Below are 13,202 nucleotides of genomic sequence, written 5' to 3' on the forward strand. Positions count from 1 at the left end.
TAATATAATTTTTAAATAGAATTGTGTCCGTTTTTTTCTATCGTCATTCTCATTAAATTAAAAAAAAATATTTGGCGTATATAAAATTGAAATAAAATCCTCTGCCTCTTAAACGACATCAAATGTGCCACATTTGGGTATCACGAATTGTTTTATATGATGTGCAGTTAATATTCATATTTTCATTTATACAGAGGATGCTTCAATTTTGACACACAAAATATTTCATTGAAAACGCTCTCTATCGGCTATTTCAAAACGGTAACCACGCTTCCCTAGAATGTGGAATAAATTAGCAATAAATATTTTCTTATTTTAACAGCATTCTAGAAACACTTGGCGCTTGGCGAAAAGAGGAGTGCCTCCTACAGATGTCCAGATAACATAATTCTAACATGTTGACCCCCGATCACCTTTAACCTGACCCCTACAAAATGATACCAAATGTTTTCCTGGTCATGATGTTTGTTGTCATCAAGTTTGAGCCCCGTACCCCTTACATGTGTCCAGGTAATGCAATTATAAGATCTGTCTCCAGATGACCTTTGACTTGCCGCTTACAGATGTTCAGATATTGCAATTCTAAAATGACCCCATATGACCTTTGACCTGACCTTATAACCATTTCCCCTTAAAAGGACTTTACGGACAATGTGCGTACGTAGCCCGTAAATGTTTGACATGTTTCTCTTTATTTATTTTTTTTGGGGGAGGGGGTACTTGATCTGTCCTCTGCCACCCCCGTCCCCCTTCCGGTTACGCCACTGCTGCAGATGATCTGAGCGATCGTTTTGGTACATTATAACTGCGATGAACATACGTCACAGTGCGTCGACGTTTTTGTTAATAAATTGAGGCTCCCTTTTCGACATTCAGGGTCTATTTATGTATTTAAAAAGTGATGTTATACGATTTTTAGTAGGAAGTGATTACGCGATTTTAGGATATTAATTGTTTACAGTTATGCCATTTAGGAAGCAAATGTTCTACCATCAGTTTTGCTAATTAGGGCATGTTTTGAGGGTTGATTAACGACCACTTTACATTAGGATTTTTACCCCGGGCTGCACTAGTACTATATAAAACGCACTAGCTGAGATATAAGATATAAACAACTTCTGATGTCATTGCAATCATTGATATAAAATATCACTAACCAACATGGCATCACCAATTTCCCATCAAAGAAAACTACCACACTCAATCATCCTCAATTTGGATGACTATTGGTCTGGTATAGATGGGTTTTGTCAACATTCAAATCGAGACGAAGTAATTTCAAAATGGATCGAGGACAATTTTGAATCATACGTGGTGAGCACTTTGTCTGAAAGGCTTGGTGAGCAGCCGTTACGAGTACTTGGTGTTGGTACTGGTGAAGGTATGTATGTATGTTTGCTTGCTTGTTGACTCAGTTGAAGGGGCATGGGTTACATTTACCCTCCCTTATCCCCCACACCCCCACACACACAACCCCAACCCCCGTGTATTACAAATACTTCCGCGGATCTTAAAAATGACGAGTATAAGTATAGGCCTATAAACGTTGTTTTTAAGAAATTTCCATTTAATTTTATTTTAAGGTTGGTCTAAACCCTGGAATTATGAACACTTTCGGGCCTCATAACTGCAAAATTGTTGGTCAAAAGTATATAAAAGTATACATATTTAGAATGACAAAGACGTGATAAGTTTATCTGTGAGGTCAAATTTGGGCCAAAATGTCATTTTGGTCCCAAATTCAAAAATAACGTTTTTGGCCCACTTCTTTTTTCGTGCAACGTAACAAAAAAAAATTCTTGGGCCAAATTTTTTTTTTATTAATTTTTAAAAACTAGACAAAAATATCTAGGAGTCGTTTTTGAATTTTTTTGAATTTCGACCAACTTTTGCATCAAAAATGGTCAAAAATGGTGAATTATCAAAAATATCATAAAAATCATCGCCCAAATTTCAAATATTTTTGGGGAACTTTAGACCAACAATTTAGCAGTAATGAGGCCCGAAAGTTTCCATAATTCCAGGGTTCAGACCAACCTTAAGAAGGAGATTGGTATATACAAAATAGTGGCGTACCCAAAAAGGGGCTGGGGTGCTGGGGAGGGCAGATTCACCCCTGTGAGAAGTCTTGGGAGGGGGAGGGATATGGAGAATAAAAGAGGGCTGGAGGAAGGGAGAAAAGGGAAGAAATGAAGAGATATAATAAAGACAAGTAGATAAATAGAAATATAAGGACAGTGATGGGACTGAGAGAGGGAGGTGAAAGAGCGAGGGAGTGATAAAGTATAGGCCTAGGAAAGTACAGAGAAGGGAAAAGAAAGGAATGATGAATACATTTAATAATACTTATTAGGCCTATATATAACTAAACACATAACAGCACTGGGAAGCCATTCGATGATGTCAATGCTTTTATTCGTTACGTAAAACGCCCAGTCAGATGTATTTCACACCTGTCAAACACAAGTCACCCAATTTCGAAAACGTTGAATGTACACTCTCATGAATATTGATTGGCAACATTTTCCTATATGTCAGCGCTCTAATCGGAAGCAATAGAATAATAGACCCTGCAGAGCGTTGGTGTAATATGCCACCTTCGACAGAGAGGTGGGTAGCCGCAACCAAAAAACAATGAAAAAAAGGGGTCATGGGTAGCCGCAACTAAAAATAAAGGGGGGGGGTCATTGGGTATGACTTTTTAAAAAGGGGTCATCGGGTATAGTCGACTTCAAAAGATGGGGCCTATTGACAGGTACATACCGTCACTTCCAAAGTTGAGTGCCCCCCCGGTTGTACTATAATAGACATGACAAAAAGCTTGCGGTTTTATTAATTGATCAGTTGACCTGATCACGAAGATGTCATAATAGCTAGAGGCAGTATATAACACAAAATAATGGGTCAATGAGTTACATAAAAATGACCTTGTGTGGTATTTGGCTCCCAGGAAGTGAGTTTTGTCTAAGGCAATTTGTGGTTAAATGTTGATCCCTCACTACAAGAGTTATTACCGTCGATTTGGTTGAAAAAGAAGGTGAGACATGATGAAATCTCTCCAGCCAGGTAACAAAACGTAATGTGCACCCTCGCAATAACTCTTGTAGAGGTCATTGAACTTTGTACAGAGATCAAACGCCAAACTTGCTCAAATTGTGTATAATTTATAAATATTGGATAAATAATAATAATAATAATAATAATAATAATAATAATAATAATAATAATAATAATAATAATAATAATAATAATAATAATATAGCGCATTGTGAATCTCAGATTCCTCAATACGCTTTACAGATTTAAAAACTACCAAACTTAATTTACAATATATGATTTAAACTTACGAATTATACAAACAATAATATGCGGCCATGTGTCCTGAACTCGCCACCCTTAGCGTTACATCACAAATATTATGAATTTTTACACCAATGGAGTTTCTAATTAGATTATCTCCACAATTATCAACCCTAAACTAGCAAAAAAGATTCGGATAAAAAATGGGTTCCTTAAAGTCATAATGTACGATTTTATAATATAAATTTGGTTAATTTTTTTCAAACCTGATTTTTTGGCATATTTGTAATGTTTACACATGTCACAACTTGCACCTAAATGGAAGCAGCCAAATTTGTTGTGTTTGTAGGTAAACAGAGCAAAGTTCGACATAAAGTCATAATTCTAAGAATTATGACTTCATGTCCTCCCATAGGGCTAGAACTGCGTGTTAAACAGCCAAAATAACAAGCAGTGTTTCTTTCACTTTACCTCGTTATTTCAGCTCAAAATGGACAGAAACCATTCCCGATAATTATTACTAGTATTATTTCAGCATTTTGAGTGTATAATGACAAATTTAAAATTTGAAGGAAATCGTACATAAAGCCTTTAATGCATTGCTTATTGCGAACTTGCAGTAATAAACTGAAAGTAAACAACATTCAATTGGTTAGCGGATAGGGGGAGCCCCTATTCGATAGAAACCAAAATTACAGCTGTTTTGTAATCTCGGAATACAGGGTGTCCCAAAGTATGAATCAAGAATTTTTTACAATTCAACATATTTTGAACTGACACATTTTGTCCCTAACCCATATAGAAAAGGTAAGTTCATATTTAGATTCCTCATCAAATTTCCCTTCAGAAAATCTATACTTTGACTATGGTAGGATAAATAATTAAAATTTTATCGTAACTTTTAGATTTTGAAAACATCCGCATTACTTACTACAGTGTTTAATATGAAAACGGGTAGTTCTGTATGGAAAAGTTTGTATTTTATAGACTAAACCAATCATAAATGATTAAAAACAATTAGTATAATTGTTTAGCTGTAAGGTCATGAGTCTTTTAGATGCTAAATAGAGACAAAATCCAATTTACAGACTTTACAGAATCAGATTATGCACTAAAAATATCAATCCCATAGATCCACCTCTGCCACCCTGCCCATTCCGAATTCTATGAAGCACAGTGTCAGTATTAAAAATGCTGAAGAATTTCTTTTTACAGGGTTGAAAGTGCATTTATTTTATTTAGCAATAATATGAGACCACAAGCATGACAATACCTTTTTGCTTGGCAGAGATATCATCATTTAATTTGAGTCGAACTTATGAAAATGTAACGTCGCCACCTTTTCTGGATGGCGAGTTCAAGAGGCACGACCATGCATAAAAAGCAGGCCAGCTGCAAGCAAACAACTTTAGAAAAAAATTCCAAGAGTGACACTAGTGAGAGGCCCAGCGACAAAATCACGAAGAGGATAATTATACCAATGAATTCCTAAACAAAATTATAACTACCCAAAAAATATTGTTTACATTTCAAAAATAAGCCACAACCTATAACCTCATACCCCCGGGGGGCACTTCAATTTGAAATGGATATAGGTGTAGGGCTGGCGCTTTCGCACTAAGGGACATTCGGTGAGAGCAACATGTAAAAAATATGGGGTCATTGGGTGAGAGCATGATTTTTGGCATTCGGTGAGAGCAAAATGTAAAAAATATGGGGTCATTGGGTGAGAACATGACCTTTTTAAATGGAATCTTTGGGTGAGAAACAAAACAGCGCCACAAAAACCTCGAAAATCGAATTTCTAGTTCTAAATGGCTTCAAATTTCTTTATTTTTTCAAAATAAGTGACAATAAGTGACAAAATCAGTGATAAATGAAAGTTGCTGTTCAAATTGAACTTGTAAGGGTCTATGGGTGACAGATCAAATGGAAAAATATGGGGTCTTCGGGTGACAGAGCGCGGAGCGAGCATGTGTTCGTAAAAAATATGGGGTCTTTGGGTGACAGCGATGCTGAAAAAGGGGTCTTAACAGCCCTACATACGCGTCATCTCCAAAGTTGGAGTGCCCCCCCCCCCCGGGCTCATACCTACCCAAAAGCTTATATTTATTCCGAATTTAATTTGAACAGGTTACTTCGAAGTGTTACAGATGAAGAAACTGAAATCCAACTTTTCTGAAATTTCTGCAACCGTCAATGAACCAAGCACCAAACATATCATCCAATATCAAGATGCCGTCGACGTCGAGAAACAAAAGGGTGATTTGGGCGAAGTCCATTATGAGTGGCACAACCAATCCTTCCAAGATTATATGAAATCCACAGGAGCAAAGCAGAAGTACCATTTCATCAGCATTCTTCATGCCATATATTATGTGGGAGAGGTAGAAAAAGCCGTCACAAACTTATATGAGCTACTGGAACCAAGTGGGATGATATTCATTATGATTATAACCGGTAAGATACAAAGAAGATTTTCACAGCATCCTAGAAAATGTGAAATTTGACTTTTTCAGCCAGACCAAACAATACCATATCTTTAATACACACATGCGCTGGGAAAGGATTATAATGTTTTTTTTCTTGTGCAAATAAGCAATTTCACACTCTAATGGAACTACGCTTTTGTTATGTTATAATAGAATACATCTCCTGTATATTTTTTCATAATATACTAGTCCAAGTTAAACACACTTACGTGCAGACGTTTCGATAGCTACCAGCTATCTTTCTCAATGCTACTGTGGACACACATATCTCTTACATGAACAGGCATCCATCGGCATAGTGTGTGTGGTTTAGACTGAAGAACCGAGGTGTCAGCTTGGTTTAGTGTGTCTACGTACAGATCAAAGTCTCCTATGCGGGCTCCTATGCGCAAAGTACGCACAAATGCCAACATTAGCAGCTCCAGCTCAAGTGTTGTGTACCAGTATAGGAACTGAGGATGCTTATCCTTCCGTCGTGTACACCCAACTCACTGGGGGACCTTTGGGGAGGTTGTCCAAATACACATCTTATGCTTTCCTCAGGAGGATGTGTAATGCACAAGCAGTAACTTGATGGGCATGTCGGGTACGGGTGACATGGGATGATTTCAGGAACGATTCAGCAATTCCAGGAGTTGTAATTTCTGCCTCTTGTAGAGCCTCCACTAAGCCACTACCTTCCAACCAGTGGCCCAAGGCTTTGTTGAAAATAAGCATCTAGAAAAAAGTCATTCTTATGTTTGACTTTGTTTTATTAGGATATATAAATATATTTCTTTTGTTTTCATTGTATTATGAGGAAAATTATGAGAATTGAAAAAAAGCATCTAGAAAAAAAGTCATTCTTATGTTTGACTTTGTTTTATTAGAAAATGTAAATATATTTCTTTTGTTTTTCATTGTATTATGAGGAAAATTATGAGAATTTAGATTTACAACCCCTTATAAAACAAAGTCAAACATACGAATAACTTCTTTCAGATGCTTATTTTCAATTCACAATTTTCCTCATAATACAATGAAAAACAAAAGCAATAGCTTTACAAACCCTAATAAAACAAAGTCAAACATAAGAATAATTAAAAAAGAATAAAAAATATTTCTTTTGTTTTTCATTGTATTATGAGAAAAATTATGAGAATTGAAAATAAGCATCTAGAAAAAAGTTATTGTTATGTTTGACTTTGTTTTATTAGGATCTGAAAATCCATTTCTTTTGTTTTTTATTGTATTACGAGGAAAATTATGAGAATTGAAAATAAGTATCTAGAAAAAGTCATTCTTATGTTTGACTTTGTTTTATTAGGATATATAAATATATTTCTGTTGTTTTTCATTGTATTATGAATAAAATTATGAGAATTGAAAATGAGCAACTAGAAAAAGTTATTCTTATGCTTGACTTTGTTTTATTAAGATCTGTAAATATATTTCTTTTGTTTTTCATTATATTATGAGAATTGAAAATAAGCATCTAGATAAAAGTCATTCTTATGTTTGACTTTGTTTTATTAGGATCTGTAAATCCATTTCTTTTGTTTTTTATTGTATTATGAGGAAAATTATGAGAATTGAAAATAAGTATCTAGAAAAAAAGTCATTATTATGTTTGACTTTGTTTTATTAGGATATGTAAATATATTTCTTTTGTTTTTCATTGTATTATGAGGAAAATTATGAGAATTGAAAATAAGCATCTAGAAAAAAGTCATTCTTATGTTTGACTTTGTTTTATTAGAAAATGTAAATATATTTCTTTTGTTTTTCATTGTATTATGAGGAAAATTTAGATTTACAACTAAAACAAAGTCAAACATACGAATAACTTCTTTCTAGATGCTTATTTTCAATTCTCACAATTTTCCTCATAATACAATGAAAAACAAAAGCAATAGCTTTACAAACCCTAATAAAGTCAAACATAAGAATGACTTCTTTCTAGATGCTTATTTTCAATTCTCACAATTTTTCATTGTATTATGAGAAAAATTATAAGAATTGCAAATAAGCATCTAGAAAAAAGTTATTGTTATGTTTGACTTTATTTTATTAAGATTTGTAAATATATTTCTTTTTTTTTTCATTGTATTATGAGGAAAATTATTACAAATTAATAAAATAAGCATCTAAAAAGTCATTCTTATGTTAGACTTTGTTTTATTAGGATATATAAATATATTTCTTTTGTTTTTCATTGTATTATGAGGAAAATTATGAGAATTGAAAATGAGCATCTAGAAAAGTTATTCTTATGTTTGACTTTGTTTTATTAGGGTTTGAAAATCTATTTTGTTTTACATTGTATTATGAGGAAAATGATTAGAATTTAAAATAAGCATCTAAGAAAGTCATTCTTATGTTTGACTTTGTTTTATTAGGATCTGTAAATATATTTCTTTTGTTTTTCATTATATTATGAGGAAAATTATGAGAATTGAAAATAAGCATCTAGAAAAAAGTCATTCTTATGTTTGACTTTGTTTTATTAGGATATATAAATATATTTCTTTTCTTTTTCATTGTATTATGAGGAAAATTATGAGAATTGAAAATAAGCATCTAGAAAAAAGTCATTCTTATGTTTGACTTTGTTTTATTAGAAAATGTAAAAATATTTCTTTTGTTTTTCATTGTATTATGAGGAAAATTATGAGAATTTAGATTTACAACCCCTTATAAAACAAAGTCAAACATACGAATAACTTCTTTCTAGATGCTCATTTTCAATTCTCACAATTTTCCTCATAATACAATGAAAAACAAAAGCAATATCTTTGCAAACCCTAATAAAACAAAGTCAAACATAAGAATAATTAAAAAAGAATAAAAAATATTTCTTTTGTTTTTCATTGTATTATGAGAAAAATTATGAGAATTGAAAATAAGCATCTAGAAAAAAGTTATTGTTATGTTTGACTTTGTTTTATTAGGATCTGTAAATCCATTTCTTTTGTTTTTTATTGTATTATGAGGAAAATTATGAGAATTGAAAATGAGCATCTAGAAAAAAGTCATTCTTATGTTTGACTTTGTTTTATTATGATCTGTAAATATATTTCTTTTGTTTTTCATTATATTATGAGGAAAATTATGAGAATTAAGGACTGGCTTACGCCATTTTGGATGTCAATGGGAAATACACACTTAACGATTTGCGCAGGTCAGAAATTTGAAAAAAAAATCTTTAAAATTTCATCAATGTATATAAAAGTGGTACCAACCTTATTGTGCTTAAGACTCGGTTGAAACAAAATTAAGGATCGAATGCATTTTAGTGTCCAAAAAGGCAAAATTGTCGTCAAAGTTTCGCCGATTTCTGCACCCTTACGAAGGGTTCAGAATTCGAATTGGGAATAAAAATATCCGATCTTTGCGATCAAAAACACAAATTTACAACTTTAAACATACTATTAGCAAGACATTATTACCAAACAATATAGAATAGAAACTTGAACGTCAACTTCTCAAAATATTGGAGAAATATACTCACTAAACATTGAGAAAGTACGCAATCCAATTCACATTTAAACGCGTGTGAAACTGAAAGTGCATAATCCCCACTAGGTAGGCTACATGTACATAATTATTATATATTTATATAGCGCGACTAGCTATTCATTTAGAATGTATAGCGCTATATGATGACAAATTAAATAAACATACTAATAATAAAAAACAAGAACACAAGTATCAAGTTTGAAGGGTGTAATAAAAATGCCAACCCGCGATCCACCTAGAGATAGGAGGGTCAGAAAATGACAATCCCTCTTAATACGGACCAACGCAGGTAAACAAACAAAGAAACAAACAGACAAATTGTCGACATAATCATGGAAACCATATAATTTGCCAGGCAGGCTATCACGGGAGCAAATATGCAAAACTCACCTAATTTACCAGAGCACCCAAATGGGAGATTTGGGCTACAAAATCGCTGGTCGAGTAATCCTTGCTTTCAATGCAAAAGGGACCTGGTTTACAACAATGGAATTATCGACTACTCCTGCTGCTTGCTTTCGAAAGTACTGAGTTTGACATTCTAGAAGCATGACGTGAAAAATGGTGAAATCAAAAACTATAAACTAACAAAACTATAGTATATACGAGCGTAGACCCACACGATGTGCCTTACAGAGGTGGGAACTATTTTCTTTAGCGAACTATATTCGTTTGAAACGCTAAAAATGAATTCGAAAAAAGCTCGCGGACGAAGATAAGGCCAAAAAATCTTGCACTAACAGACACATGCCTAATTTTAACACCAGGATTTAAACAAAATGTATATCCAAGCACTATGTTTTTAACTGATATTACTGAAGGAAAAAAATTGCTTTATATTTGACCTGAGAAAATTAATTTCATAGCAAAAAGATGTATCTCTGAACTATGCTGATTTAAAATGTATCGATTGACTTTTAGCGCAACTATGCATAACAAAAGATTTTTTGAGCACCGTTCTGAGTGTTTCGTGTAATTGCACAGGCACGGGGAATTAGTCAAAATACCGTACTCGGATGCTGCCGTTATTAACCAATAAATACCTATATATATTTATGAGGTATAGTAAATACCTTTGTCATCTTTCTTCATTTGTTTTTCAGAACACACGGGTGTTGGCAAACTTCTGAAAACGTTTCCACAAGTTGCTCTGGACGAAACAACAAGAACCAGTGCGAGTACTTCAAGAACCAGTAAATCATCCGTAGCAAGTACCCCAACCTACGTGCATGCGTTCAATTCATCAGATATCAAAGCAGCCCTCAGCAAGAACCGGATTGCTTATACTCAACCTACAGGATACGCAGCATTTTGTGATGTAACACCTTGTTTTACTCAAAAGGATTCGCTCGTCGCTAAGGAGATACTTGACACGATAACGTTCACAGTTAATTTTAAGGAATCTGTACCAGATGAAGTCTTCAGTCAGGTAATGGGTTTTCTTCAAAATAACACGCGTGTCGTGAAAAGTGACCAAGGCGGTGACAAGTTTTACTTTGATTCAGAAGTAGATGTAATTTTGATATCAAAATAGCTCATGAAATTTCTTACTTACCATATCATAATATAATCCAGAAATTACACCACAACTTATATGTAAAACTGTATCTTTAGCATTGCATAACACAATTGAATACATGAATACAAACCCACCCATGGAAAGTGATTTTGAGAACACTAAAAAAATGTGTATCATTTTAATTCCTTCGATAAGATTTACCTGGTAAATAGGGCAACATACGCGCTCTTTAGCTAAGTCATAATTCATTGAATTTACAACTGTATTACAAAACAGGCGAAAATAGTAACTTTTTGAACAAGAGTTGCAATATTTGAAGAAAATTGGCCATTGCTCATTTAAATGAAGCTAGTATGTGGACGATATAAGTGTGCTCTTTCATTTAATGACATAAAATTTGAAAAATATGGTAAGGAATACTTGAGGTTACGACTTTTAAAACCTACATTTTGGTCAAAAATGTGCTTGGATAGGTCGCTTTTAACATATTTACCACATTGGCCTTGCTATAAACATTGAAGAGCTAAAAAGTCGCTCAAATTCAACAATTACACACAATAAATTTTTGAACAAGTAAATTTATTTTGTAACGAAATGGTTTACCCTATGAGAAAGTCAAATACCATTAACTTCTGCTGATGATGCCTGTTAATCATGACCTATTCTCCGATGTTGCCTCGGAATGAAGCACCCTAACTATGTGAAACCTTGAATAAGATCTTATTATGAATCATTATTTGCAGAGGAACAATTTGAGACCATATTGATAAAATAATTTGAATTTTCTTAGTGTTTGACCCCTGCAGAGGTCAAAAAGTGACATTTGACTTTTTTGCAGTTTATTGACTCTTTGTTTATATCTAAATGACCTTTGTTTTATGCCCGTGGTTTTGTCCACTCTGTCCCCATCTTTATAAAATCATCCATTAGTCTGCCTCAATATCTGAACTTATATATATATATATATATATTTCACTTGGTCCTATATCTAGCATTATTCATCATTTCAAATTCTACACTGTGCCAAATTTCTAGAAAGAAGTCATTCTTATGTTTGACTTTGTTTTATTAGAAAATGTAAATATATTTCTTTTGTTTTTCATTGTATTATGAGGAAAATTTAGATTTACAACTAAAACAAAGTCAAACATACGAATAACTTCTTTCTAGATGCTTATTTTCAATTCTCACAATTTTCCTCATAATACAATGAAAAACAAAAGCAATAGCTTTACAAACCCTAATAAAGTCAAACATAAGAATAATTAAAAAAGAATAAAAAATATTTCTTTTGTTTTTCATTGTATTATGAGAAAAATTATAAGAATTGCAAATAAGAATCTAAAAAAAGTTATTGTTATGTTTGACTTTATTTTATTAAGATTTGTAAATATATTTCTTTTTTTTTCATTGTATTATGAGGAAAATTATTAGAATTGAAAATAAGCATCTAAAAAAGTCATTCTTATGTTAGACTTTGTTTTATTAGGATATATAAATATATTTCTTTTGTTTTTCATTGTATTATGAGGAAAATTATGAGAATTGAAAATGAGCATCTAGAAAAAGTTATTCTTATGTTTGACTTTGTTTTATTAGGGTTTGAAAATCTATTTTGTTTTACATTGTATTATGAGGAAAATGATTAGAATTTAAAATAAGCATCTAAGAAAGTCATTCTTATGTTTGACTTTGTTTTATTAGGATCTGTAAATATATTTCTTTTGTTTTTCATTATATTATGAGGAAAATTATGAGAATTGAAAATAAGCATCTAGAAAAAAGTCATTCTTATGTTTGACTTTGTTTTATTAGGATATATAAATATATTTCTTTTCTTTTTCATTGTATTATGAGGAAAATTATGAGAATTGAAAATAAGCATCTAGAAAAAAAGTCATTCTTATGTTTGACTTTGTTTTATTAGAAAATGTAAAAATATTTCTTTTGTTTTTCATTGTATTATGAGGAAAATTATGAGAATTTAGATTTACAACCCCTTATAAAACAAAGTCAAACATACGAATAACTTCTTTCTAGATGCTTATTTTCAATTCTCACAATTTTCCTCATAATACAATGAAAAACAAAAGCAATATCTTTGCAAACCCTAATAAAACAAAGTCAAACATAAGAATAATTAAAAAAGAATAAAAAATATTTTTTTGTTTTTCATTGTATTATGAGAAAAATTATGAGAATTGAAAATAAGCATCTAGAAAAAAGTTATTGTTATGTTTGACTTTGTTTTATTAGGATCTGTAAATCCATTTCTTTTGTTTTTTATCGTATTATGAGGAAAATTATGAGAATTGAAAATGAGCATCTAGAAAAAAGTCATTCTTATGTTTGACTTTGTTTTATTATGATCTGTAAATATATTTCTTTTGTTT

The 13,202-nt window shown here is 32.2% G+C and overlaps 1 protein-coding gene across 1 annotated transcript; it reads left to right on the forward strand.

The window, feature by feature from the left end:
* Window positions 1–1,161: 1,161 nt before the first annotated feature.
* Window positions 1,162–10,829, forward strand: LOC140161915 (histamine N-methyltransferase-like). The gene is made up of 3 exons (XM_072185210.1): window positions 1,162–1,381; window positions 5,434–5,760; window positions 10,394–10,829. The coding sequence occupies exons 1-3, from the start codon at window positions 1,162–1,164 to the stop codon at window positions 10,822–10,824; spliced, it is 978 nt and encodes a 325-aa protein (XP_072041311.1). The 3' UTR covers window positions 10,825–10,829.
* The last annotated feature ends 2,373 nt before the right edge of the window (window positions 10,830–13,202 follow it).

Source organism: Amphiura filiformis, chromosome 10 (assembly GCF_039555335.1).
Source record: "Amphiura filiformis chromosome 10, Afil_fr2py, whole genome shotgun sequence".
In the NCBI taxonomy this organism is placed as follows: domain Eukaryota; kingdom Metazoa; phylum Echinodermata; class Ophiuroidea; order Amphilepidida; family Amphiuridae; genus Amphiura; species Amphiura filiformis.